Here is a 24,683-nt window from a genome sequence, read left to right on the forward strand (position 1 = left end):
GCTCCCATCGCTAAATGCAACATCAATGACCCTCTTTCGATTCTTCACAAGTATTACCAGTCAGGAGACCTCATAATTGCTGGCATCATTTCTCAGTTCTTCATGTTTTCTAGTGAAATAACCTTTGACCAACATCCTTCACTTGAACTCATTAATGATTACTTGTAAGAGCTTCAGGGTTTTTGTTATGTTTTTAAATTAAATATAGGTCTATATATTTATATACAGATAAATATAAATATATAACTATATAAATAATCTTTATCTTCAATGTATTAATTTGGATTGGTTGTCAATCAATTTTTTCCTATTAGGTGTAGATAGATACACCTGGGTAGACATATATATTTTAATGATGGATGTTTTAATGTAGTTCTTTAACTATGGGTGGTAATCAGCTAAATCCTACTTAGAGTAGACCCATTGAAATTAATGCTAAGTCATGTCCATTAATTTCAATGGATCTACTCTGAGTAGGAGTAGCATTATATATATACACACACACACATACATACATATACCCTATGTATTTTAATTGCAGATAGCTGTAGCTGTATTTTATCATAATCATCACCATCCCTTGCCATTATTCTACATCCTCCTCCTCCACATTTTATCTATTATCATTTATTGTTATTATGTTAGATTCAGACTTACCTTGCTCAGAGTATGCTCCCACTGGAAGATTTTTTTGACAATTTCCCCCTTCTCCTGAAGCACCTTCTGTCTCCAGAAAATCAGGTCTAGAGGGTTAGGTGTCCCTCCAGAATTCAGTGGAATCTCCTGGATTCCACAAATTAATATGAAAAATGGGAAAGAATTGGACTTATGAGTGAACACATGCAGAAATGACACAATCTGGAAACAGATTGATCCATCCATCCTGATGTGTTTTTTGTTAATTACTGGTAGCAATCAATGTAGCCTTGACAAACATTGATAAAAGCAGTTTCTGACGTTAAAAGATCCACCATTGAACAGTTATCTGCTGAGGCGAAATTCATATTTCATTGTAAGAACTAACAATGTATTTCCACTATAGTTTCCATGTCCCAAATATTCCTTTTAATTGATCCTCAGGCTGACTACAGTCTGTAGCTAGGGGCTAAAGGAGATGGGGGAATTGGCTAAAGATGATTCCCCCTTCTTAAAGTGTGATCCTCCGCTAGATCAGAGCCTGTTCTGCAAACAGAAGCAATCCTTCTGATCCTCAGTAGCAAATCTGGATTCACACAATATAAGAACATAAGAAGAGCCTGCTAGATCAGGCCAATGGCCCCTTTAGGCCAGCATCCTGTTCTCATTACGGCCAACCAGATCCCTATGGGAACACCTCAAGCAGGATCTGAGTGCAAAAGCACTGTCCCCTCCTGCAGTTTCCAGCAACTGGTATTCATAGAACCATAGAATCATAGAACAGTAGAGCCTATAAGGCCATCGAGTCCAACCCCCTGCTCAATGCAGGAATCCAAATCAAAGCATTCCCGACAGATGGCTGTCCAGCTGCCTCTTGAATGCCTCCAGTGTCGGAGAGCCCACTACCTCTCTAGGTCATTGGTTCCTATTCAGAAGCATAGTGCTTCCAACTGTTGAGGCAGAGCATAGCCATCAGGTTTAGTAGCCACTGACAGCCTTATCCTCCATGAAATTGTCTTTTAAAATCATCCAAGTTGGTGGCCATCACTGCGTCCTGTGGAAATGAATTCCGTAGTTTAATTACATGCTGCATGAAGAAGTACTTCCTTTTGCCTGTCCTGATTCTTCCAACAATCAGTCTCATTGGATGTCCATGAGTTCTGGTGTTATGAGAGAGGGAGAAAAACTTTTCTCTATCCACTTTCTCCATGCTACGCATAATTATATACACTTGTATCATGTTGCCTCTTACTCACCTTGTCTCTAAACTAAAAAGCCCCTGATCTTGGCCCATATGCTTATTTTCACTTGTTTTCATATTATTTTGGTGGCTGCTGTTTTATCGTTTATGGTGATGATGACTGTACTGTTTTTAAAGTTTTATATTTTCTACTTCTTAGCTGCATGAGGCAACGACTAAAACTTAACATTAATAAAACTTGTTCTTATCATTGTCATCCCCTTCATCACTTTCCCTCTTTCATAATAGTTTTCAGCAGTTTCTTTTCCCCCTAGCAGATCCAGTTTTCCAAGTCTCGTTTTGTAAGGAGTGTTAGTTGTTATTAAAGTACTTCCTAGAGATACAGTAGGTGTGTGGAACTGTATTAAATGGAAATGAATCCTTGCATGTCATTTGATCTTTCAGGGTTGTTCATGTGTTTTTTTAAACAATGCTGTGCATGAGAGAGATTGTACAATCTGTTATGGTAGCTGAACTAGGCTATTTGCTTTGTTGGTTTAGCAGAATTCTGTCCTATTGTAATCTAACAGTCCAAAAAGTCACCATTACTCTCATGAACTAGGTCAGGACATTTGCAGTTTTGGGGTTGGAATGACGTTTGTACTGATACAGTTATTACATGTTCTATTATTCCTATATTTTATGGGAAGCTATTCATACAAGAAATGTATTAATTCTATGTTCTCTTTGTGCTGCTTACAAGTGACTGTTTCTTTGATTAAAATTACACACATGAGAGATACGTAAGGAAATGGATCTTTATGATTTTTGCTCTTAACTGACCAGATATGCATTTCCTAGACTAATGTTTGGATCAGGACGCAAGCTCTCCATCATAAGAACATAAGAGCATAAGAAGAGCCTGCTGGATCAGGCCAGTGGCCCATCTGGTCCAGCATCCTGTTCTCACAGTGGCCAACCAGGTGCCTGGGGGAAGCCCGCAAGCAGGACCCGAGTGCAAGAACACTCTCCCCTCCTGAGGCTTCCGGCAACTGGTTTTCAGAAGCATGCTGCCTCTGACTAGGGTGGCAGAGCACAGCCATCATGGCTAGTAGCCATTGATAGCCCTGTCCTCCATGAATTTGTCTAATCTTCTTTTAAAGCCGTCCAAGCTGGTGGCCATTACTGCATCTTGTGGGAGCAAATTCCATAGTTTAACTATGCATTGAGTAAAGAAGTACTTCCTTTTGTCTGTCCTGAATCTTCCAACATTCAGCTTCTTTGAATGTCCACGAGTTCTAGTATTATGAGAGAGGGAGAAGAACTTTTCTCTATCCACTTTCTCAATGCCATGCATAATTTTATACATTGCTATCATGTCTCCTCTGACCCGCCTTTTCTCTAAACTAAAAAGCCCCATAAGCTGCAACCTTTCCTCATAAGGGAGTCGCTCCATCCCCTTGATCATTCTGGTTGCCCTCTTCTGAACCTTTTCCAACTCTATAATATCAAATTGTCAATGGCTCTGAAATTTGTGCCACAGGTGTTGGCTCAAAAACAAGTGTGAAAAATACATTTTAAAATGCATATTTTGAGATAAATTTAGAAGCACACTTCAATGAGAAAATGCACTGAAAATATGCATTTAAATAAATGTTTAAATGCAAATTATCATATGAATTTCATAGATTAATGTGAAAATGGAAAGGAATAGACTTAGGAGTTAAAGAAATGCAAAAATGACACCAACAGAAATGGGACATCCATTTATGCCAAAGTATTTTTGTGAATTACTAGGAGCAATCAATGTAGCCTTGGAAAGCAGTGATAAAAATAGTTTCTGAGTCAGACTTGAGTTTAGATAATTCTGCTCAGAAGTGACATTGATTTTTCATGATTAGAATTTTCTGTGTATTTCCAATATAGAGTTGTGGGTTTCCCTGCACTGGCTATTCCTTTCATTGGTACTGAAGCTACCCACAATAATTCATCACTGAGCTTTCGAGATTTAGAGGCTTGAAATTCTGATCATCCCTCAGCACTGCTCAATTCTAGAACAGGGTGAAAATTTTCAGCACATAATGAGTAATAACAGCAGTACTAGTAAATACAACTAGCTTTCTGAAAAGTAGGTCCCACGCTGGCTAATTCTACTGCATGACGGCAAATGGAATTTTGTCCCAAATTTAGTTTTGTCCTTGGTCTGTTGTGGAGAGATGCCTGCATTTATGAAATGTCGTGTTAAAGTTTATTTCCAAAATGGCACAAAAGAAATGCATAAATAAAAACAGTAAAGAAAAATGTTGCAATCAAAAGACAGCAATGATATCACTATGTAAAGTTTGGATCATTGGAGATAACGGAACTAAAGAAAAGCAACATAAAGCAGCTTAATCCTAGGATGGTCTCCATGGAGAACAAAACTAATGGCTACTAGGCATGATGGCAGAGTACTACCTCCAGTAGGATGCCTGTGAAAGCCAGTTGTTGAGGAATCACAAGTGGGGAGAGTTGCAAGCAGGTCTCATTTGCAAGCCTCCCATCAGCATCGGGTTGGCCACTGTGAGAACAGGATGCTGGGCTAGATCAGAGCTTGGAAAAGTTACTTTTTTGAACTACAACTCCCATCAGCTCAATCCAGTGGACATTTGGTGATGTCCGCGTGTACAGTCATATTTTTGGTTGCTCAAAAATGTGTTCACAAGAAACAAATCATTGGCTTCACAGAATTCAATAAGTCTTTCTCCTGCTTCATTTCTGTCTCCTAAGCCCCATTTCCCCATAATTCCTAGTTCTTCTCTGTTCCCTACTTTTGTATTTCAGTCCCCCATGATTATCAGCACATCTTGTTTTGGTGTGTGATCAATTTCTTTCTGCACTTCTGCATACTTTCCAATTCCTCTTCTTCTGCATTTGATGTTGGAGCGTAGACTTGGATGATGGTTTTGTTAATAGGTTTCCCGTTTAATCTCATTGATATAACTCGCTCAGACCTTGCGTTGTAGCTCCTAATTACTTTTACTACATCACTTCTCAGTATTAAAGCAACCCCATTTCTTCTTAATTTCTCATTTCCTGCATAAAATATTTTGTAGTTGTCTGATTGAAAATGTCCCATTCCTGTCCATTTTAATTCACTTACGCCAAGTATTGTAATGTTGATACATTCCATTTCTTGCTTGACAATTTCTAACTTTCCCTGGTTTATGTTTCTCACATTCCATGTTCCTATTGTGTGCATTGTACAACTCCGGACTTTCATCTGTGTGCATCAGCCTCTGGGCTTCCTTTCGGCTTTGACCCAGCTGCATCATTAGTCACAGTGCTACTCGGACTTGTCAGTTGTTCTTCCCCAGTAGCTCGGTGAGTGCCTTCTGACCTGGGGGTCTCATCTTCCAGCACTATCTCGTATTGGATTTTGGATACTCTGTTCATGTGGTTTTCATGGTAAGAGGTATTCAGAGGTGGTTTACCATTGCCTTCCTCTGAGTTTGGATGCATCTTAGTCTGGTGTTTCACCTTTGACCATTCCGCCTTGGATGCCCCTGCTAGGAGTCTAGCCTCTTGGTCTAGACTCATGATGGCATTGCTCTCTGCTTCTTCAGCACTCTCAAACCCCCTCACCATGTTAAGGTGTGCATCCTAGAGGGGGTTACCAGTTAATAAGCCATTCATTGCCCTTCCCTAACAGGTTTTTCATAGTCCAGTGGTGATTGCTGACAAAATAACACAGTTTAATCAAACTACTTTCATGTACATGCTCTTGTGTATAGCACATCACTTAACTGAAACTAAGCAAGTGTTACAATAAATGCAGATAAAGTGGAAATCATATTTAAAGTAAGATAAGTGCAACAACAAAGCACATGCACAATATCTGAAGATTTCATTGATTTTTTCTCTTGATATTTTTCAAAATCAAAATCATTTTCTCATTAACTGAAGGAGAACACTGGAAAAAATAAGTGGAAGAATTATTTTTTTTGGCACAGGACAATAGCTAAGCCAGTATTTCAAGATAAAGACACTTGTTTGTGATATTTATTACATGTACAACCAAGGTTTCACAGCTCCTCCACCCCAGTACAGATGTAACCTCATATAAATTGTTTGTGATGGGTTAACCTGAGAGGTAGTGACTGGTTCAAGATCACACAGAGCGCTTCAAGGCTGATAGACTTCTTTTTGGATCTCAACAGATCTAGTCTTACACTCTGACCTCTCTGCTACAATGGTTCTCCAATGAGAGAAGTAACTTCAGTGATGGGTTTTCTAGGAGGCCAACAACCTTGGTTGCCCTTGGAACATGAATGCATGCTTATAGGGTCTTGTGGGGATGGCACCCTTCTCCTTCATATTTTGATCAAGCAGCTTATCTACTGTAATAAACTATACTTTGGGCTTCTATATATAGAAAAATGTGTTTTGTTTTCAGACATGGACGACTGCTTTCGATGTCCAGAAGGACAATATCCGAACAATGAGAAGGTTTTTTGCATTCCCAAACGAATACACTTCTTGTCTTATGAAGAACCTACGGGGATCAGTTGGGCCATTGTTGCCCTTTCCTTTTCTTCTGTCACAGCTTTGGTGTTTTGGATCTTCATTAAGCACAAGGACACCCCCATAGTCAAAGCCAACAACAGGGACCTCACCTACACTCTCCTCATCTCCCTCCTGCTCTCTTTCTTTTCTTCTTTGTTATTCATTGGAAAGCCTCAGAAGGTGATGTGTCTACTTCGACAAACAATGTTTGGTGTCATCTTCTCAGTTGCTGTATCTTCTGTGTTGGCCAAAACCATTGTTGTAGTTCTGACTTTCATGGCTACCAAGCCTGGCTCTAGCATGAGGAAATGGGTGGGGAAACAAGTAGCTAACACAATCATTATTTTCTGTTTCCTTGTTCAAACTACTATTTGTACTGCATGGCTAGCAACCTCTCCCCCATTTCCAGAATTTGACATGAACTCAATGCCTGAAGAAATTGTATTAGAATGTAATGAAGGGTCTGTTACCATGTTTTATTCTGTTCTGGGTTTTATGGGTGTACTTGCTTTTGTCAGCTTCACTGTGGCTTTCCTAGCCAGGAAGTTACCAGATGGTTTCAATGAAGCCAAGTTTATCACCTTCAGCATGTTGGTCTTCTGCAGTGTTTGGCTGTCCTTCATCCCAACGTACCTGAGCACAAAGGGGAAATATACAGTGGCTGTGAAGATCTTCTCCATCTTGGCCTCCAGTGCTGGGTTACTGGGCTACATCTTTTTCCCCAAATGCTATATCATTATCCTGAGACCTGAGCTGAACAAAGATATGTTAATAAGGAGAAATAAGAATACACTAAACCAATTCTAATAAGTTCTTATAAATAACGTGGCTTATGATATGAAATTGCATATTATTTCAAAGCACTGGTGAAGGACCAGTATATAAGTACTTGAAATAAATAATTTTGCTGTTCTTGAAATAGCACTGCCATCTGGTGTGAGCTTTGTGTCAAAACTGAGATGCCTTTTTCTGTAGTGAGACCCCCGGTGTGGAACTACTCATAACAAATTTATTGTCTTTAGGCACCAGGTGATCTATCAATCCTGTCAAATAAAATAAAACAAATAAGTTTTAATGTCTCAATTTCATGCCATTATTTATTGTTCTTTGTTACAGGTTTATCTTCTTAAGGTGCCTTTCTCAATAGGATAGCACATTAGCTACATCATTCATTCTCTTAAAAACCTTACTTTTTAAACCTCCAGCATTTTTGTATCTAAGTGGTACAAATGGAGAATAACTGAGCAGATTTTGTTTAAATTTAAGGTCCAGTAAAAATAGTTTTAATTGCTACAAGAAAAATACAACCAAAGATGCTTGTCAGATCTCCGGGAAGAGACTTCCGCCCCCATTTAAATTATTCCCAGTGTCAAAATTGCTTAAGTATATACAGTGCTTTTTGTGACAGTATTCACTGGTATGGAGTACCATCACCTCTCCTTTTTTGCTGCCAAGGCAACTGTTTTGTGCTGTCACCCACAGCATGGTTTTCAAGATATGTATAATGGCACCTGCATTTTTTTTACCAAAGAAGAAGAAGAAGATGAAGGGGGGAATCATGGGTTATATGCCATGCAGGGGATGGGGGGGCATGCTTGTTAAATATAAGTTCAAAATTGGTATAGACAAATGGAAGTAGACAGCGTCTATGCTGAAATCTGTTCTTTTGCCAATTGATGAGATCTGATTATCACTGTCTGGAGTAGTGATGGACAACTTTCCTCTTCCTTTGTATTTGTGCTGGGAAATGACCAGCTTACATTCTGGTCCCACCTCACTCCAGAGGTCTCCCACCCAAGAGAGATTTCTAAAAAGCTATAGCATCTACATCCCCACAGACTACTAGGGACTTTCTTCCTTGTATGCTTTCAGCATACCAGAGAGGAAGAGGAAGGAGAAAACTCCCTCCTTCCCTCTTCCTGTGTGTCCTGAGCACCACCATTGCCACCTGTAAGTGTTGCTTAAAGGGAAGAGAGAGGGGGTTTGCAGATTGGGAAGACTGGAGAGTTGGGAGAGTCTTGCTTCATCTTGGTAACCTCTGACTCCGCTTTGACAGGGCCCTAAGTAGATCAGTCCCTCAAGTTATCACAGGTAGTATCTCCATTAACTCTCAGCTACAGGCTGCAATCCTATGCATACTTACCTGGGATTAAGTCCTATTGAACTCTCTGGAGCTTAGTTGTGACTAAACAAGCATAGGACTGCACAGTCAATGTGCTATTGTTAAAATACTAAAGAGAATTAGGGTGGGGATGAATGGTCAGCAAATTATCTACATCAGTATATTTTAGGCTGCTTGAGAGTATGTAATAATAATATAAAATATCAGTTTTATATTCATTGGCATTTGTGTTTAATAAACTTGTCTCTGCAACCTTTTATGGACATCCACCCCACACACACACACACACTGCTGCCAAATGTACTCATTTCTGGAATATCACTCTGATGAATTATCAACAAATTGTTTTATTTTAGTGAAGCTGAAGAAAAATGTGGTTACATTAGCAATTCAAAATGTAATGTACAGTAAAAACCCACGCAGAGTCATCTGTGACTACTAGGGTTGCCAGGTTCAGGACCTGAGACTGATCCTGTATCTTTAGGAGAAGAGAAAGTCAGCCAAGTGCAGGTGTTCTAGCAACACTGTAATGGGAAAAACCACAAGGTGGAATTCTCCCTTCCCCCTGCACAACTTTTAAAGATACACAAGACCGCTTGGTTGCCAGGCCCAGCCTCCAAGAGGTCTTCTGTATCTTTAAAAGTTGTGAAGGGGAAAGGGACAATGCCACCTTCCCATTTACATTTTTCCCATTACAATGTTGCAAGAACACCTGCACTTGGCTGACTTTCTCTTCTCTTCTCTCTTCTCTTCTCTTCTCTTCTCCTAAAGATATAGGATCAATCTCAGCCCTGAGCCTGGCAACCCTAGCACAACTGAATTTTTCATTCATATTTTAAAGAGTTGCATTTTGGAGGAAAGTGTCCCAGTTTAGAACTTGTGCAAGAGTACAGGCCTTGAAAGGTGCTTCCTCTTTGCTGCTAGTATTTATTTTTCAAGGCCTGTCTATCAGGTTATAATTTCTTACCATGGATCATTACAAGCCAGGCTGGTCCCACTGAACAGGAGCAGGAGAGACTTCTCTCAAGTTGTGATAAACATGTTTTCTTTTGCAATTACTTTCAGAACTAGTAATTCTGTGTCAGTTATCTTCCCTGTAATTACCAAGTGAATGATGACTACTTCTATTTCTTCTTGAAGTCCCCAGAGAATTCAAGTACCACTTCCATAACTGTTAACCAAGTTTGAGTAATGCTATTAACATCTCAGGTGTCATGCAGAGGTGGAGATAGAGGCAGCGAAGGTTGTACCTGTTTGTCCTCTGATACTTTCCATTGTATAGTTCTGGTTTTAAATAAGACCAACTTATTAATATTATTATTAAAATCAAGTTGTCCAGCTCAAACAACGGAAATCTTTGGTGTAGGAACAGGTGAAATGGCATCTTGAAGGAAGGTATTCAGGCAAGATGGTGACATTTGTGATATTGGTATTAGTGTTGCTGCCCCCAATGGTACATAGTGCTGCTACTGTTAGATGCACCACCAGTCACCCTATTCCTATTCATCATAAGTATTATCATGCAGGGGATTTTATCATTGCTGGCATTATATCTCAGCTTTATATAATTTCCAATCCAATCACCTTTGGAAAAAATCCTTCACATGAGGCGTTTGACAATACCATGTAAGGAAATCTATTGTTGTGTTGTAATTGTTTGCTTGCTTGTTTGTATTTATATATTATATATATATATATATTGTCAGGCAAGCTGATGCAATTTACTTTATTTTCAGAAAACCAGAAAAGATATATTGTCTCTGCATCATAGTCTACATTCCTAAGAAGGTACCCTACCCTACTGTATTTTGACAATGAGAAAATTCTCAGCACAGTAATTTCAGGAAGAAAACCCATATCCTAAGTCTCTTTCTTTAAAGCATTTGGAAGAATTTGTTTTGAAGATGAACTATGATGCATCATTTATTTCTCATTGCAGTGTACTAACTCAGAGCTACCAGCACATTCTGGCCTTGGAATTTGCTGTGAAGGAGATCAATGAAAATCCCGGGATCTTGCCCAATATCACCCTAGGCTTCCACATCTATAATAGCAATTTCCATGCAAGATGGACGTATCTCGCCTCAATGGAACTTCTCTCCACACGGGGAAGATTCATACCTAACTACAAGTGTGACATACAAGATAATCTGATCACTGTCATTGGGGGACCCAATTCTGACATCTGTCTCTACATGGCAACCATATTCTGCATTTACAAGGTTCCCCAGGTAAGATATACTATGAAGCATAGGAGTTTAGCTAATAGTGGTTGGTGGAGTAGCGTAGGTGGGGTGGCATTGCTGATCTGCCTTCTAAACAATATGCACTGCTGCCAATTCTGAGAGGGTAAGGGGTAGGTATGGAAACATCTGTCAGTTCCAGTTCTATCACTTTCCAATTTTTCCAATCTTAAATTCAGTTCTGCAGCAATTTGCGATTTTAAAAAAATCCTCATGAGAACTCTTCATCATTTTAGTGCAATTTTCTCCTGAACACATTTTGTGTCAAGTTTTGACTGATGTGCACATTTCTGCAAGCAATTTATCCTAATATAATGAATTTTTCACTAATGCATTCATTTTCATGCACATTTTCCCTTAATGTATGCATTTTTGCAAACTTTGGTTGAAGAACTACACCACAAAGTTTGGATTAGTATGAATTTTAAAGGATGGCATGTTTGGGTTCTGATACTGTTATTGAGTGAGAATTTGATACATTCAGCTTTAATTGTGAATTGAAATTCTCCCGCATCCCTAGTGAGGGGTGAGATGCAGGGAGCTCAGTGCAGATGCAGGTGCAATGATGAAGCCAGTTCGAAGCTCCTACCATAGTTTCTGCACTTTGCTGAGCTCCACACACCTCATACCTTCCCTTCTCCATCTCATGAACTGGCAGCAACACTCATAGTTTGGGAAGGCAGGCAATCATTGCCACCCTGCCTATGGCACCGTACTGACTGCTACTGAGTTTAGCAAGCTCTTTGCCACCTCCTTAGCCTTTTAGACATGATTTTGCCAGTGATACTGGAGACTGAAAGTGTTATGATTAAAATATGTAGGGCATTGCGTGCATGCCCTTGAAGTTGGCTCAGAAACTGTGGAAATGGAAATGGACTGCCTACAAGTCGATACCGACTTATGACGACCCTATGAATAGGATTTTCATGGTAAACGGTATTCAGAGGTGGTTTACCATTGCCTTCCTCTGAGGCTGAGAGGCAGTGACTGGCCCAAGGTCACCCAGTGAGCTTCATGGCTGTGTGGGGATTTGAACCCTGGTCTTCCAGGTCACAGTCCAGCACCTTAACCACAAAATGCAGCAGTGCGACTACTCATCAGGGCAGATTATCATCACTATACTACTCTGCTACTGAAATAATTGCAATGGATGTCAGTTAGTTACTAAAATAAGTTCAAGGTGCTGACACTGGCCTACAAAGCCCTATACAGCTTGGAACCAGGATCCCTGAAAGATAATCTCACCCCTTATATACTCAATCAATCACTGTGTTGTGCAGGATAGAAGCATGAAAAAATGCAGACAAAAACTATACTTTATGGGGAACTATGTATAATCTAAATGTGAATTGTCCATGCATTTCTTTTTAAATGAGGGGGAAAAAGCCCCAAAACAAATCAGGACAGGACCAGCCTATGCTTGAGCATATGTGAAACTATGCTGGCCTGTTAATTCTTATTGCAAACTCATGTTAAGTTCTTTGATGCTCATAAAGTACTGGATGTTCTGGAACTGACAGGAAAGTGGAATGAATAATGCCACTTCACTCATCCCTCTCCAGCCCAAACCCCTGTATTCCTGGGAAGAGGAATGCTGAAATCATCAGGGGATTCAGAGGGGTCTGCATGTGCCATGATAGGGAAAATGGTTGGGGAAGCAGAGTGCATCCTGCACTACAAAATATGCACCAGATTGTAGTCAATGCTAGGTTTATTCACTGTAGAGAGACCCATTGAAATTAATGGATGTGACCAACTCAGGTCCATTCATTTCAGTGGGTTTGCTCTGAGTAAAGCTATTTTCAAATATTTTTTCTCTTGGGAATCATGCAGTTACTTATGGGATAAAAGCAGTGAATGACTGTATCATGTTTCTGCAGATAGACCTGGAGTCTTGCAATTATTAGCTTTTTCTAGTCATGGTTGGATATAAAGGCAACAAGTGGAGTTGAGTTTGAAATGAGAATCACCTAGAGATCAAGTAGCAGAATGAATCATAAAGACCTTGAAATGTTTCACCCTTCTTCACACAAAACAGAATGTGGTGTTAATGACAGGCGAAGATAGAATGTCAGTTGCTTGTCCTGGAAGGCAGTATCCAGAGAGGTATGGGATTGATTAGTGTAACTGACCTGTAGTCTAGATCATGTCATCAGCACAGTGATCCCTGCTCTGGTAACCTCCAAGTTAGATAACTCTAAAGGCTTGGGTGGATTCAGTCCACTGGTTCCTGAATATAGCACTTATATGAAGCATAAGGTTGTTAACTGATTCCCAGCAAGAGTGTTTGGTGCAGCAATAATAGGTCTCATTGTGAAACTTCCAGAAAGACTTTTAGATGCAAATCATCCTTACTATAATGTTTCAAAAGTTTTTTTAAAAAAATGATATAAAGAAGAAAGGGAGGGGAGAATAACATTCTGTTACAGAATCACTGAGCAATGGTTATGGCAAGTATGATATATGTTATGTATGGAATAGGAGGACAGTGTCATTGCAAAGCTTACTACAGCACATAAGCAGATCACCATGCTTTGGTCGGCTCTTGCCTCTAGCCTTGGATACAGGTGAAGTGTAGGACTAGTTCTATGTGGCTCCAGGCCCAATAGCCTTTAGGTTCTTGTGCAAGCATGCCAGAGAATCCCACTAAGCCACATATGGCAGCTCTGCTGCAGATGGACCATCCATGGAGTAAAGACCCTCTCATCCCAGAATTTTGTACGTTTCTGGCTTTCTAATTCCTTATATGGACCAAGAAGATTTTGAATTTTCCTGGCTAACAAATGTGCATTGACCTCTGGCTTGAATCTCAGTTCTGGTGGCCAAGGTGGCCAAGGTTCACAATATGGCAAACCAATCAGTAAACATACACACATTTTATTTTGGAAATATCCCTATCATGTCAACGACTTTTGTTTTTATTTTCTTTAGCTCACATATGGCTCTGCTCCAGTGACGAGTGATGAAACCTATGGAGTTTTTCTCCGCCAGATGTTCCCATATGGAGATAATCAGTATATGGGGATTGTCAAGCTACTGTTGCATTTCCAGTGGACATGGATTGGAATGCTTTTCATAAATGATGACAGTGGAGAGAGATTCAGAGAAAATGTACTTCCCATTTTCTCCCAGAAAGGCATCTGCTTTGATTTCATAGAAAGATTCCCACAACTAACATTTTCTAGTGGAATTAATGAAATGGTGTGGGAAGGCTTCCAAACGATTAGCATTGTTATGGGAAGCTCTGCCACTGCAGTGGTTGTAAATGGTGAAATTCAGACTATTATTGTTTTAAGAATGTTGCTCCACCTATCAAATTTTGAGGAAGTACCCATGAAAACAAAAATCTGGGTTATGACAGCCCAGGTGGATTTTACATCACTTGGCTTGCAAAGAAGTTGGGACATCCACTTTATCCATGGTGCTATATCCTTGGCAATTCACTCAAAGGATCTTTTAGGATTCCAGAAATTTCTAAAGACAAGAAACCCTACTATGGGAAGAGATGATGGCTTTATCGGGGTCTTCTGGGAAAAGGCATTTGGATGTTCTTTTGCCAGTTCAACCTTAGAAGAGACAGCTGGGGAAATTTGCACTGGGGAGGAGAATCTGGAGTCTCTTCCTCAGTCACTTTTTGAGATGAGGATGACTGGCCACAGCTACAGCATCTACAATGCTGTCCATGTAGTGGCAGAAGGTTTGCATGCTATGCATTCATCCAAGTTCAAAAACAAAGCAATGGTGGATGAAGGACGATGGAAGCTTCTGAATCAACAGTCATGGCAGGTAACATCCTGACAACACTCATGCAGGAGAGCTTGTTTTATCTATGGGTTCAGCAACAGTCCCTAGACTGTACAGAAATATGTCACTCTATCATGGCTAGGTGTCCGAGTTCTGTTTCTTTCATACCTGCCATTTAATAGCCAGTTCACTGGATCACATTTAAACTATACTGTCTGATAATGATAATTAAGCATTACCAGTCTTATATTATTACATCTGCCTGCATCTGTGAGGCTCCTCAAGCTAAATCAATGCACAACTGGCCTCTTGAAATGTTGAGTGTCTGTTAAATCTTATTCTCTAGTCTTGATTGTAATTCTTCAATATATTATCCATCCTATTTTTCAGCAAAACACTCTGTGTGCTGACAACAACAAGTCCTCAGAGGTTCTGCTGATACTACCAGTACTATAGCAGATACTACTACTAGCAGTAGTGGACCTATTAATAGCTGGTACTACAACTGCTACTATTACGACCTTGTAAAAAACTGTTGCTACTACTTATACTACTAACAGTACTGCTAATAAGAGCATAAGAAGAGCCCTGTTGGTTCAGGCCAGTGGTTCATCTAGTCCAGAATCCTGTTCTCACAGTGGCCAAACCTATGCCTTTGGGAAGCCTGCAAAGCAGGACTTGAGAACAGCAATTCTCCCCACTTCCAGTAATACCATTTGTACTCCTAGCACTAGCTTGTATAAATGTGACATTCATGTTTTCATATGTAATACTGTTTCCTTTTTTATATGTTGCACACTGCCTTGAGGCAGCTAACAACTGGATTTAATAATCAAACAAACAAACAGACTGTTGAAATGTGACTTCCCTACAGCCCACAGTGTTTAGCAAAGCAATTATTTCTTATAACAACAACAACAAAAGGATCTATCTTAGATATTCCAAAGTGATTTGGGAAATCCACATCCCAGATAATGGCACTGAGAGCATTATGGCAAGTGATTGCAGCGCTCCCACCCCATCAACAAGCCTTCCATGAACCCCCATCTTCCTGCAGTCCCCTTTCTATCCCACTTATCCAGAGCTTGGAAAAGTTACTTTTTTGAACTACAACTCCCATCAGCCCAATCCAGTGGCCATGCTGGCTGAGGCTGATGGGAGTTGTAGTTCAAAAAAGTAACTTTTCCAAGCTGTGCACTTATCTAACTTCACATATACACTAGTGGGGTCCAAACTGATGGTGACTGACCAAGAAAGGGATCTTGTGGTTTTGTCAAATAGCTCAAATAAAATTTTGACCCAATGTTTAGCATCTGTGCAAAAGGTGAATTCCGTGTTAGGGATCATTAGCAATGAGCCTTGAAAATAAAACTCCCAATATCATCATGCCTTTACACAAATCTATAGTGGAATGACACTTGGAATATTATACGATTCTGGTCACTGCACATCACAAAGGGTATTATACAGCAGAAAAAACTGAGAAAAGGGAAAGCAAAGTGACAAAGGTGCTGGACCATCTCTCCAATGGGGAAAGGTTACAAAGTTTGGGACTGCTTAGTTTAGAAAAGAAAGATGAGTAAAGAGGAACATGACAGAGAAAACTATACACAGTATATAGCATCTGGATAAAGGGAAGTCTGTGGGTGCAGACCAGGAAGAGGAGAGACATCACAGAATGAGTTGAACAATGATTACTTTTGTTACAGACCTACACAGGAAAATGAGTTTGGCAATCTAGTAGGGCTGTGCACTGGATTTGGCCAAATCCCAAACTGAATCAGGCCATTTTTTACTTTGCTTGTTGAGAGCTGTAGGGTTAGAATCTCACCCCACCCAACATTCTCCAATCACAGTGATTGGTGGAAGGAAGGTGAAGTTCTGTCTCGGCAGGGCAATCCAAACCGGCATAAGTAGTGCTGGAGCTAGAGAAGCTGGTGTGAAGTTCCACTGCATCCAATCGCCATTCAGGGACCTCTGAATTGGCTGAACGCCAGCTCAGCCAAGAGAAGCACACAGGGACAACAAAGTAAAAGCCTGCTCTTTCAAATAAGCCCTGTATGTTGACTTCTTAGTTTATTTTCTTAGACTGACCTTTCTCTGGGCATAACTTTCACCTGAACTGGGGCCTGCAAGAAGAATGTGCCCTAACTGCCTCACCTCAGCCCCTGCCATGACATACCCCCAACACACTATGGGAACCTCCTTTTTGGGGACTTATGCCCGGTTTACTTATGCCAATGTCGGCTGAGCTGTCTGAACCCCAGCTGGGTCAGACTGGGCCAGCTGAGCCCCGGCTGATCTGGGCTGAGGGACTTATGCTGGCATAGCCCACCTGAGCCAGGACCCAGCAGGTATAAATGTCAATTAATGACATTTATTCAGATCTGTTTCTGTTTCTTTCACAATACTCTATCCAGCCTCACAACTATTTGTTTTCTATCCTTTCCGAATCAATTCCAGTCCCTTTCCCCTGTTCAGCACCCAGCATGTCTGCAAGTGTCTTGGCCCTATGTGAAAAAACAAGATAGTTATGGTTGTTATGGTTTCCCAATGCAAATCAATGGAAGTTCTCGAAATTTATATTTTTTGGATCAGGTCCATATCAGTCCAGACAGAATTAGGTCTAATCCAGATTTACAAATTGGGCCTACAACTGTGTTTGGTGTCAATGCACAGTTGTAAAATCTATTTCCCCACATTACCTAACAAGCTACTAAGCCTTATGTTATTGAGTATGTCTACCTTGACAGGGGAGGAGATAGTGAATATACCATTCAATATACAAAGCCAAGCCTCTTCGGGTGAGATGAAGGCCTTCCTGACTCCCTTGGCGACCTACATCTTCAAGGTTGGCCTCCAAAATAAAAATAAATCAAAACTTGCCCAAAGTCCTGAAACGTAGGACACATAAGGTGCCCCAGGGTGCTTCCTATTCTCCCTGTCTGCCTGCTACATTTTCCACACAAAACTGTCAAAGTGACAAAAAACAATTAGCCTATTTATTTTGGCAACATGTTTCTTCCCTCCACAAGCAGTGTAGAGTAGTCATAAAATAATAATTAATCAAACTGAAAGTCAAACTCATTGGAGGCTTCTGTGCAAACCTTCAACTCTCACTGATATCCTTTATATGAACATCAAATGCCCTGAAACATTGCAGTGTTCCAGGTTCCAATGAGGGAGGTGCCCCAGCTCAAATGAAGATACAACGGTTTAAAATATTTTCATCTTTTCACATCTCGGCATCACTTCATCTATTTCTCTCTCATTCTTAAATTTAGCTTTACCACTATCTGAGAAATTTCTCATTTAATAACAGTGCTGGTGAAAAGGTATCCATTGACCAGAATGGGGCATTAGAAGCTGGGTTTGATATTATCAACTGGATCACATTTCCAAACCAGTCCTTTCTTAGAGTCAAGGTTGGAAGGATAACATCACAGGCTTCCCCAGAGAAATTGTTCACCATTTCTGAGGATAACATAATATGGCCCAAGAGTTTGAACCAGGTACAGTCGGTTCACATTTTGGGATTGATCAAATTGTGACAGTGCCTCTTGCTAGTCTAGATGGAGGATGGAGGTGTGTGTGTGTGTGTGTGTGTGTGTGTGTGTGTGTAGACATTTCATGTCTGGAATGTGGCATATTGTATGAAGAGACCATGTCACAGGAACCCAATTAACAAAAAGAGAGGTGATCATGGGTCTAAACATACAAAAATGAGAGAGCGTATACTTTACAATTACAAATTATCCAAGCCGAGACCACTAAATATACAAAAGCAGAAGCCACTACATAAACAATGATAACTTTCTCCAGGTAATACAGGGATGAGATCTCCAGGATTGCACCTCTTTACATAATTCATCAGACTCAGATTGGAGACAACACATGGATGGCAGTCTTTCACCTCTTGTTGCCTCAACTTTTCTTTCTAGATTTTTCTTCCTTTCAAGAATGAATCATTCCTGTAGATCCTGCAGATAATCTGCTATTAGTTCCTGGGCATTTGAGTACAACATAGAAGGTTGTAATTCCAAACTGTGCTCCAAAAATAGAGAAGAGTGGATAGGGATGAGTATGTTGAGAAGCTGTTTATTATTTCATGCCATCAAGCTATTGTTTACCTCTAGAATGGTAAAAATTCTCCTGTCTTATTTATGGACAGGTAAAGCCACTTTCTCTGTGTAATGACAACTGTCATTCAGGTTACAGAAAGTCAAAGAAGGAAGGGAAGCCATTTTGCTGCTATGATTGCCTCCCATGCCCAGAAGGGAAGATATCAAATGAGAAGGGTAAGAGATGTTATGTATAGAGCATGTAACATATATTGGCTGCTTTATTTGTGCCCTTCCATATATATATTATTTAGTTAGTTAGTTAGCTATTTCAACTATTTAAATATACTGCTTAATCACCAGTGTTTCTAAATGGTATACATAACAATGCTAAAAAAAGCATACAGTGGGTAAAATCAATCACAACCATAAAATCAGAAAATCCTTGAAATGCATGCTGAAAATTCAGCAGGGAGGGGGCCTGTCTGAGAGAGAGCTATATAGAATTGGACCACATTACGGAATGCATGGCTCCTGGTGGATATGAGCCATGTATAATTGACAGAAACCAGGAAACTATTCTGGTATATTTTGTGCAGGGAACAAAGAGATAATGGTAAATATCTGGATTTCAGTATAAGAAGGTTGATAACAACTCTTTCAATCTGGCAACCTGTAGTCATGGCTTTTAACACAGAGCTGGGCTGTAACCAATGTTTTATTTTACAGACATGGATGACTGCTTTAACTGTCCAGAAGACCATTATCCAAACAGTGACCAGGATATGTGTATCCCTAAAGCTCTGGTTTTCCTGTCATTTGAGGAGCCATTGGGGATCACTCTGACTATTTTTGCTCTTTCCTTTTCTTTCATCACAGTTTTGGTGTTTTGGATCTTCATTAAGCACCAGGACACTCCCATAGTCAAAGCCAACAACAGGAACCTCACCTACATTCTTCTCATCTCCCTCCTGCTCTCCTTCCTTTGTACTTTGCTATTCATTGGCCAACCTGGTAAGATCACATGTCTTCTTCGACAAACTACTTTTGGCCTCATCTTCTCAATGGCAGTTTCTTGTGTGCTGACTAAAACCATCATTGTAGTTGTAGCTTTCATGGCCACCAAACCAGGGTCCAGAATGAGAAGATGGATGAGGAAACAACTGGCCAACTCCATTGTTCTTTGCTGCTCCATATTTCAAGCCTTTATTTGTATGGTGTGGCTGTCAACCTCTCCCCCATTCCCAGACTTGGACATGCACTCCATGACTAAAGAAATTGTTCTGGAATGTAATGAAGGGTCAGTCATCATGTTCTACTGTGTCTTGGGTTTTATGGGCTTCCTGGCCACTGTCAGCTTCACTGTAGCCTTCCTAGCCAGAAAGTTACCTGACAGTTTTAATGAAGCCAAATTCATCACTTTCACCATGTTGGTCTTTTGCAGTGTCTGGGTGTCCTTTGTTCCAACCTATCTGAGCACCAAGGGGAAATACATGGTGGCTGTGGAGATCTTCTCCATCTTAGCTTCCAGTGCTGGGTTATTGGCCTGTATATTTTTCCCCAAATGTTATATCATAGTATTGATGCCAGAGTTAAACAATAAGGGGCAGCTAATAAGAAAACAACATTGAGGAAACCACAATCTATGTGGTAGTGGCTCTTTTGACTCTTTTGACCAGAACACTCATGATTGACTGATTATGTTTATGTTACTTCATTATATTTTCATATTTTTGTTTATTTTTTCCAATATGTATTAATATGCATCCTTGTTATATCATCTGAGCATTGAACCTTATGTTTGTAACCAGCTGACTGTAAATAAAATTGGATTGATTGACTGAACAGTCTATGAAGTAGTGAGCCACTTCCTGGAATAAATGCAGCCTGTGAAATGGAGCATCACAATGCTTGTGGAATTTCCTCCTCACATAGGTATATCTTGCACCATTGTTATATAGATACTGCCATATGCTGAAGACACACCTTTTTACCCTGGTCTTGACACTTGAGATATGTGTTTTCAGGAATCCATCCTATGTCTTTTACTGTCATTTTCTTTAACTGTTTTAATATGGAATTTCAAATTATTGTAATCTACCCCTGGAATTTCTGGTGAAAGTTAGGTAACAACAACAACAACAACTCTGAACTTCAGCTCAATGTTTATGGTCCTCCTTAATGGGGTTTTGTCACTGAGTGTACATATATGAATTCAGTAAATAACTTTTAAAAGTTGTTTGCCACATGGCATGGTGATTGGGATGTTAGAAGAAAAAAAAAAACCTAAGCCACCTTGGGAGTATTGAATAAGCTGCATGATTGACCAGGTCTGATGTATGCTGATGCTATGGTGCTCAAAGGCACGTTATCAAATTCTTCCAAGCTACACAGGAAGTGGATTGGACTGTGAAAGATCAACCCAACTTGTGTATGCATTTTTACAAATCTGTGGGGCAGTACGATATCTCAGAGAGGAGGTCAGATCTCCTGCTCCCCTGGTGCATTTACTATAGCTGCCCATTTCCCTGCTTTTCAAAGTTTGATAGAAATATATGTGGGCTATATGTATGTTCTTAAACCACAAGAAGAGGGGCTGACTGTTACCACTCTTGCCACTGGAGCTGTGTTGGGGGAATAGCTCCAGTGGCAAGAGTGGTTTAACAGTCAACCCTTCTTCCCAGAGAATTCTGGGGGCTGTAGGTCAGTGAGGGAAATAGGGTATCTCCTAATAACTCTCAGCACCCTTCACAAACTATACTTCTCAGGATTCTTTGGGGGAAGCCATGGTTGTTTAAAGTAGAATAAATATCTGATGTGGGTGTGGCCCCCTGATTAGCCAATCCAAACAACTGTTAGTCTGACTTTTAGAACACTGACAGTTGGTTCTTACTGAGCATTCTTAACAATTAAAAATCAACCATGCATTTTTAAAACTTTTAAATGGCAGAAAATGAAGGGCAGAATATGGGGTAAGGTCAGTAATAACGTTCTAGATACTCTGTGAACATGGCTGATTTTCAATTAATTTCAACAAATTATGAGACCACTCACACACAAAAAAGTCCAACAGGGGTTGGATTTTTTTCTTTCTCTTACACTTTGAAATATCTGTTTGTGTATTGCCATGAAAATTTAGAGGGCTGTTAAGCAAGCATTTCTGAGTTCAGGACTGTAAGTTTTTGTAAGTTTTGTTTTGAAATGAGCTTATGGGAAGCAGCAGAATGTCATGAGAGGTATTTGCAATTTAACATGGTAGAATGTGAGAAATCCATGCTGACTATATGACACAGCCACTCTTGTGGCTGTATAATATTTGTCATGGTGAAAGAAGATGAGGATGGGAGAGAAATTTGATTCATTTCACATTTAAAGGCGAACCTACACAATCACACTTTCTGAAACCATACACAAACTGAAACACAGCTATCCTTCAGAATTCACGCTTCTCCAGATATTGTAAAGTGTGCAAAAATGCATTTATTAGGAAATGTGTACATAGAAATGCATTTATTAGTGAAAATAACATAAAATGTGATCTATTAGGAAAAAGCTTTTGCAAAAATGTGTATATCAGGCAGAATTGCACACAAAAATGTGTATGTTAGGAGAATAACGTTCATGCATTTTTGCAAGGGGTGAGTTTGCCACCACCCTACTTCTGAGAAGACTCCGGAAGGTTCGAGAAAAATTTGTAATTGGTCAGGTGGTGCACCTTGACCAATTGGGAAAGGGTTTGAGCAGCTATATATAGTCTGCTCCTCCCTAAGAATGCGCCTTTTTTGCCTTGCGGCACTCTTGCGATTTAGCTCCCTCCTTGGCTTGCTTCTTCTCCTTGGCTTTCTCGTTCCTGCTTCGCTTTCTCCGTTTGGACACAGCTCAACTGTTGTAGCCACGGTGCTGGTTTGTGGCGGTTTCCCGCCTTCCTCGCCTCGTGTTCCACTCCCATTCGCCACCTCTGGAGTGTTAGGGAGTGTGCGTGGGGGGAGGAGGGTTCGTCTTTCTCCCCCATCCCCACGCATCTGCTCTGCAGAGGGGAATTGTCTCGCGGTATAACAGCAGGCGGGCGTTTTAAATGTGCCATTTGCTTGTTTTCCTGTGAGTTATAGAGAGTGGGGGGGCGGTTTCCTCCCCCTTTTTATCCCCGTGCGTCAGCTGTTCAGCGGGTGGATAGTTTCATAGTATAACACGCAGGCGTTTTAAACATGCCACTTGCTTTGTTTCTCCTTTTGCCTGCCGGCTTAGGAGAATTGTTGAGAGTTGAGGTGGTGGTTTTCTTTCCTTTTCATTCCTGCGCGTCAGCTGTTTAGCGGGTGCATAGCACACCTGTATTTACTTGCACGCAGGCGTTTGGTTTGTTCCCTGCCTTCGCCCCTGCTTTCGATGCTTTTGAAGCTATTGCCTGAAGGGAGTGTAGGTAGAGCTATGCATCTTTGAGCGGCCTCGCCAGCCTGCTATAGAGTGCAAGCAGTAGCCTCCTGCCTTGCCTGAGCTTTACTTTCTAAGTACTTAATAGGATTATTTTCCTGCAGATGGGTAGGTTATGCAATTGGCTTTAGAGGGGTGCCCTCAGCCTGCTCTAGAGCAGCGTCTGTAGCCTTGTGCCTCATGTGCACTTTAATTGTATGTGTAAATAATTTGATTACGTCATGCAGACTTGGCGTGCATATTGCATTTAGTCGCCACAGCAGTACAATATAGGGGGTTAAGTGGTGCTGGTCCTTTGGGTACCTTGTTTGTTTGTTTCTTTGTTTTGCAGCGCGCCTGCAGCCCTATGCTCATATTTCTCTATTACCCCCCTTCCTTTTTTCTCCCAGGCTGAGTTCAAGTTAATTTTTTATGTGCAACTTCATTCATTAGGGGTTTGGGGTATTTCATTGTGGGGTACAATTAATTGATTTCTCCCCTGGGCATATTTTGCCAATATAAATAAATATATGAATATATAAATAAATAATTTATTGGTTGATTGATTTGATTGATCAATTAATTAGTTAAGTGCCATTTATATGGTTTGTGTTTCATTTGGATTATCTTGAACTCAATACAGTTATATTTGGTTGTTTTGCAATCACTTCATTGTTGTTCCTTGGTGAGTTCAAGGTTTGACTTATAATGCTGGTTTAGATTATTTAGCTTCTTAATTCTGCTCTATGTATCATACAAAATAATAAATAAATTAAAATAAAATAACAATAAAATGATATGCCTATGCAATATCGTCTTTGGAGGGCATAATAGATGTTTTAATCTTGGTAAATAAAAATCCTGCCTCCTAGAATTCCTATGAGGCTTTAAGAAGAGCCATAAGAACATAAGAAGAGCCTGCTGGATCAGGCCAGTGGCCCATCTAGTCCAGCATCCTGTTCTCACAGTGGCCAACCAGGTGCCTGGTGGAAGCCCGCAAGCAGGACCCGAGTGCAAGAACACTCTTTAAAATATGTCAATATAGTGAGATTCAGTGAAAGGTAATGTATGCCATGTAAGTTTAAAGGAAATGCTCTTAGCCAGTTAAAATTCATCATTGTGGCTATCATTATGAGCCAAGATGTTTATGCTAATGATTACATTGAAAAGATTATAAATTCGCTGAATCAGAAGTATGGCTTTTTGTAGGATTACGTTTAATTGTAATTTTCTTTAAGGATCTCTAGTAGCTGATTAGCTGATAAAACTTAGTTATTTATTCAGCAGGAGTATGGCAGGAATGTTTTGATATGTTTGGTTGCATAAGGCATTCTATTGACTGTAGTTTCAAATCTTTTATTCTCATCACTGAAATATCTAAATGAAATATGTTCATTTTAAAATGACAGTTTACTGGTTCTTGCTTCAAGTGCTGTTAGCATTTGGTAAATCTATAGTATGAAGCTTTTGCAGGGCTTGTTTAAGTCGAGTTAACTTATTCCAAAAATGTCAATTCTATATTATATGTTTAACAATATGTAGATACCCTTTAAGTCATGACCATTTCACGGCAGTCTTGTACATAAGAAGCGATTGCTACCTGTCGTATTCACATTCAGTTGTACTTCAGGCTGGCAGTTCTTGTTTTTTATCATCTAAGGCCAACCTTCCATGGAAAAACTGCATAGGTTGTGTGGGCATTCGCTTCTTGACCAGGCCGACACGTCTCTGGGATTGTACAGGTG

General features: G+C 40.2%; 1 protein-coding gene across 1 annotated transcript; it reads left to right on the top strand.

Annotated features, from left to right (window-relative positions):
• On the top strand, nucleotides 1-20,162 carry LOC133366169 (vomeronasal type-2 receptor 26-like). The gene is made up of 5 exons (XM_061588959.1): nucleotides 1-164; nucleotides 10,423-10,714; nucleotides 13,658-14,512; nucleotides 18,642-18,768; nucleotides 19,261-20,162. The coding sequence occupies exons 1-5, from the start codon at nucleotides 103-105 to the stop codon at nucleotides 20,160-20,162; spliced, it is 2,238 nt and encodes a 745-aa protein (XP_061444943.1). The 5' UTR covers nucleotides 1-102.
• The last annotated feature ends 4,521 nt before the right edge of the window (nucleotides 20,163-24,683 follow it).

Source organism: Rhineura floridana, chromosome 11 (genome assembly GCF_030035675.1).
Source record: "Rhineura floridana isolate rRhiFlo1 chromosome 11, rRhiFlo1.hap2, whole genome shotgun sequence".
Taxonomy (NCBI): Eukaryota; Metazoa; Chordata; class Lepidosauria; order Squamata; family Rhineuridae; genus Rhineura; species Rhineura floridana.

Excerpts from the sequence above, each read along its gene's own strand:
- LOC133366169 (XM_061588959.1), top strand. The coding sequence starts at position 103 with ATGTTTTCTAGTGAAATAACCTTTGACCAACATCCTTCACTTGAACTC. Across the intron at positions 165-10,422 it reads GAACTCATTAATGATTACTT|TGTACTAACTCAGAGCTACC; the intron begins GTAAGAGCTTCA and ends TTCTCATTGCAG. Across the intron at positions 14,513-18,641 it reads TGAATCAACAGTCATGGCAG|GTAAAGCCACTTTCTCTGTG; the intron begins GTAACATCCTGA and ends ATTTATGGACAG.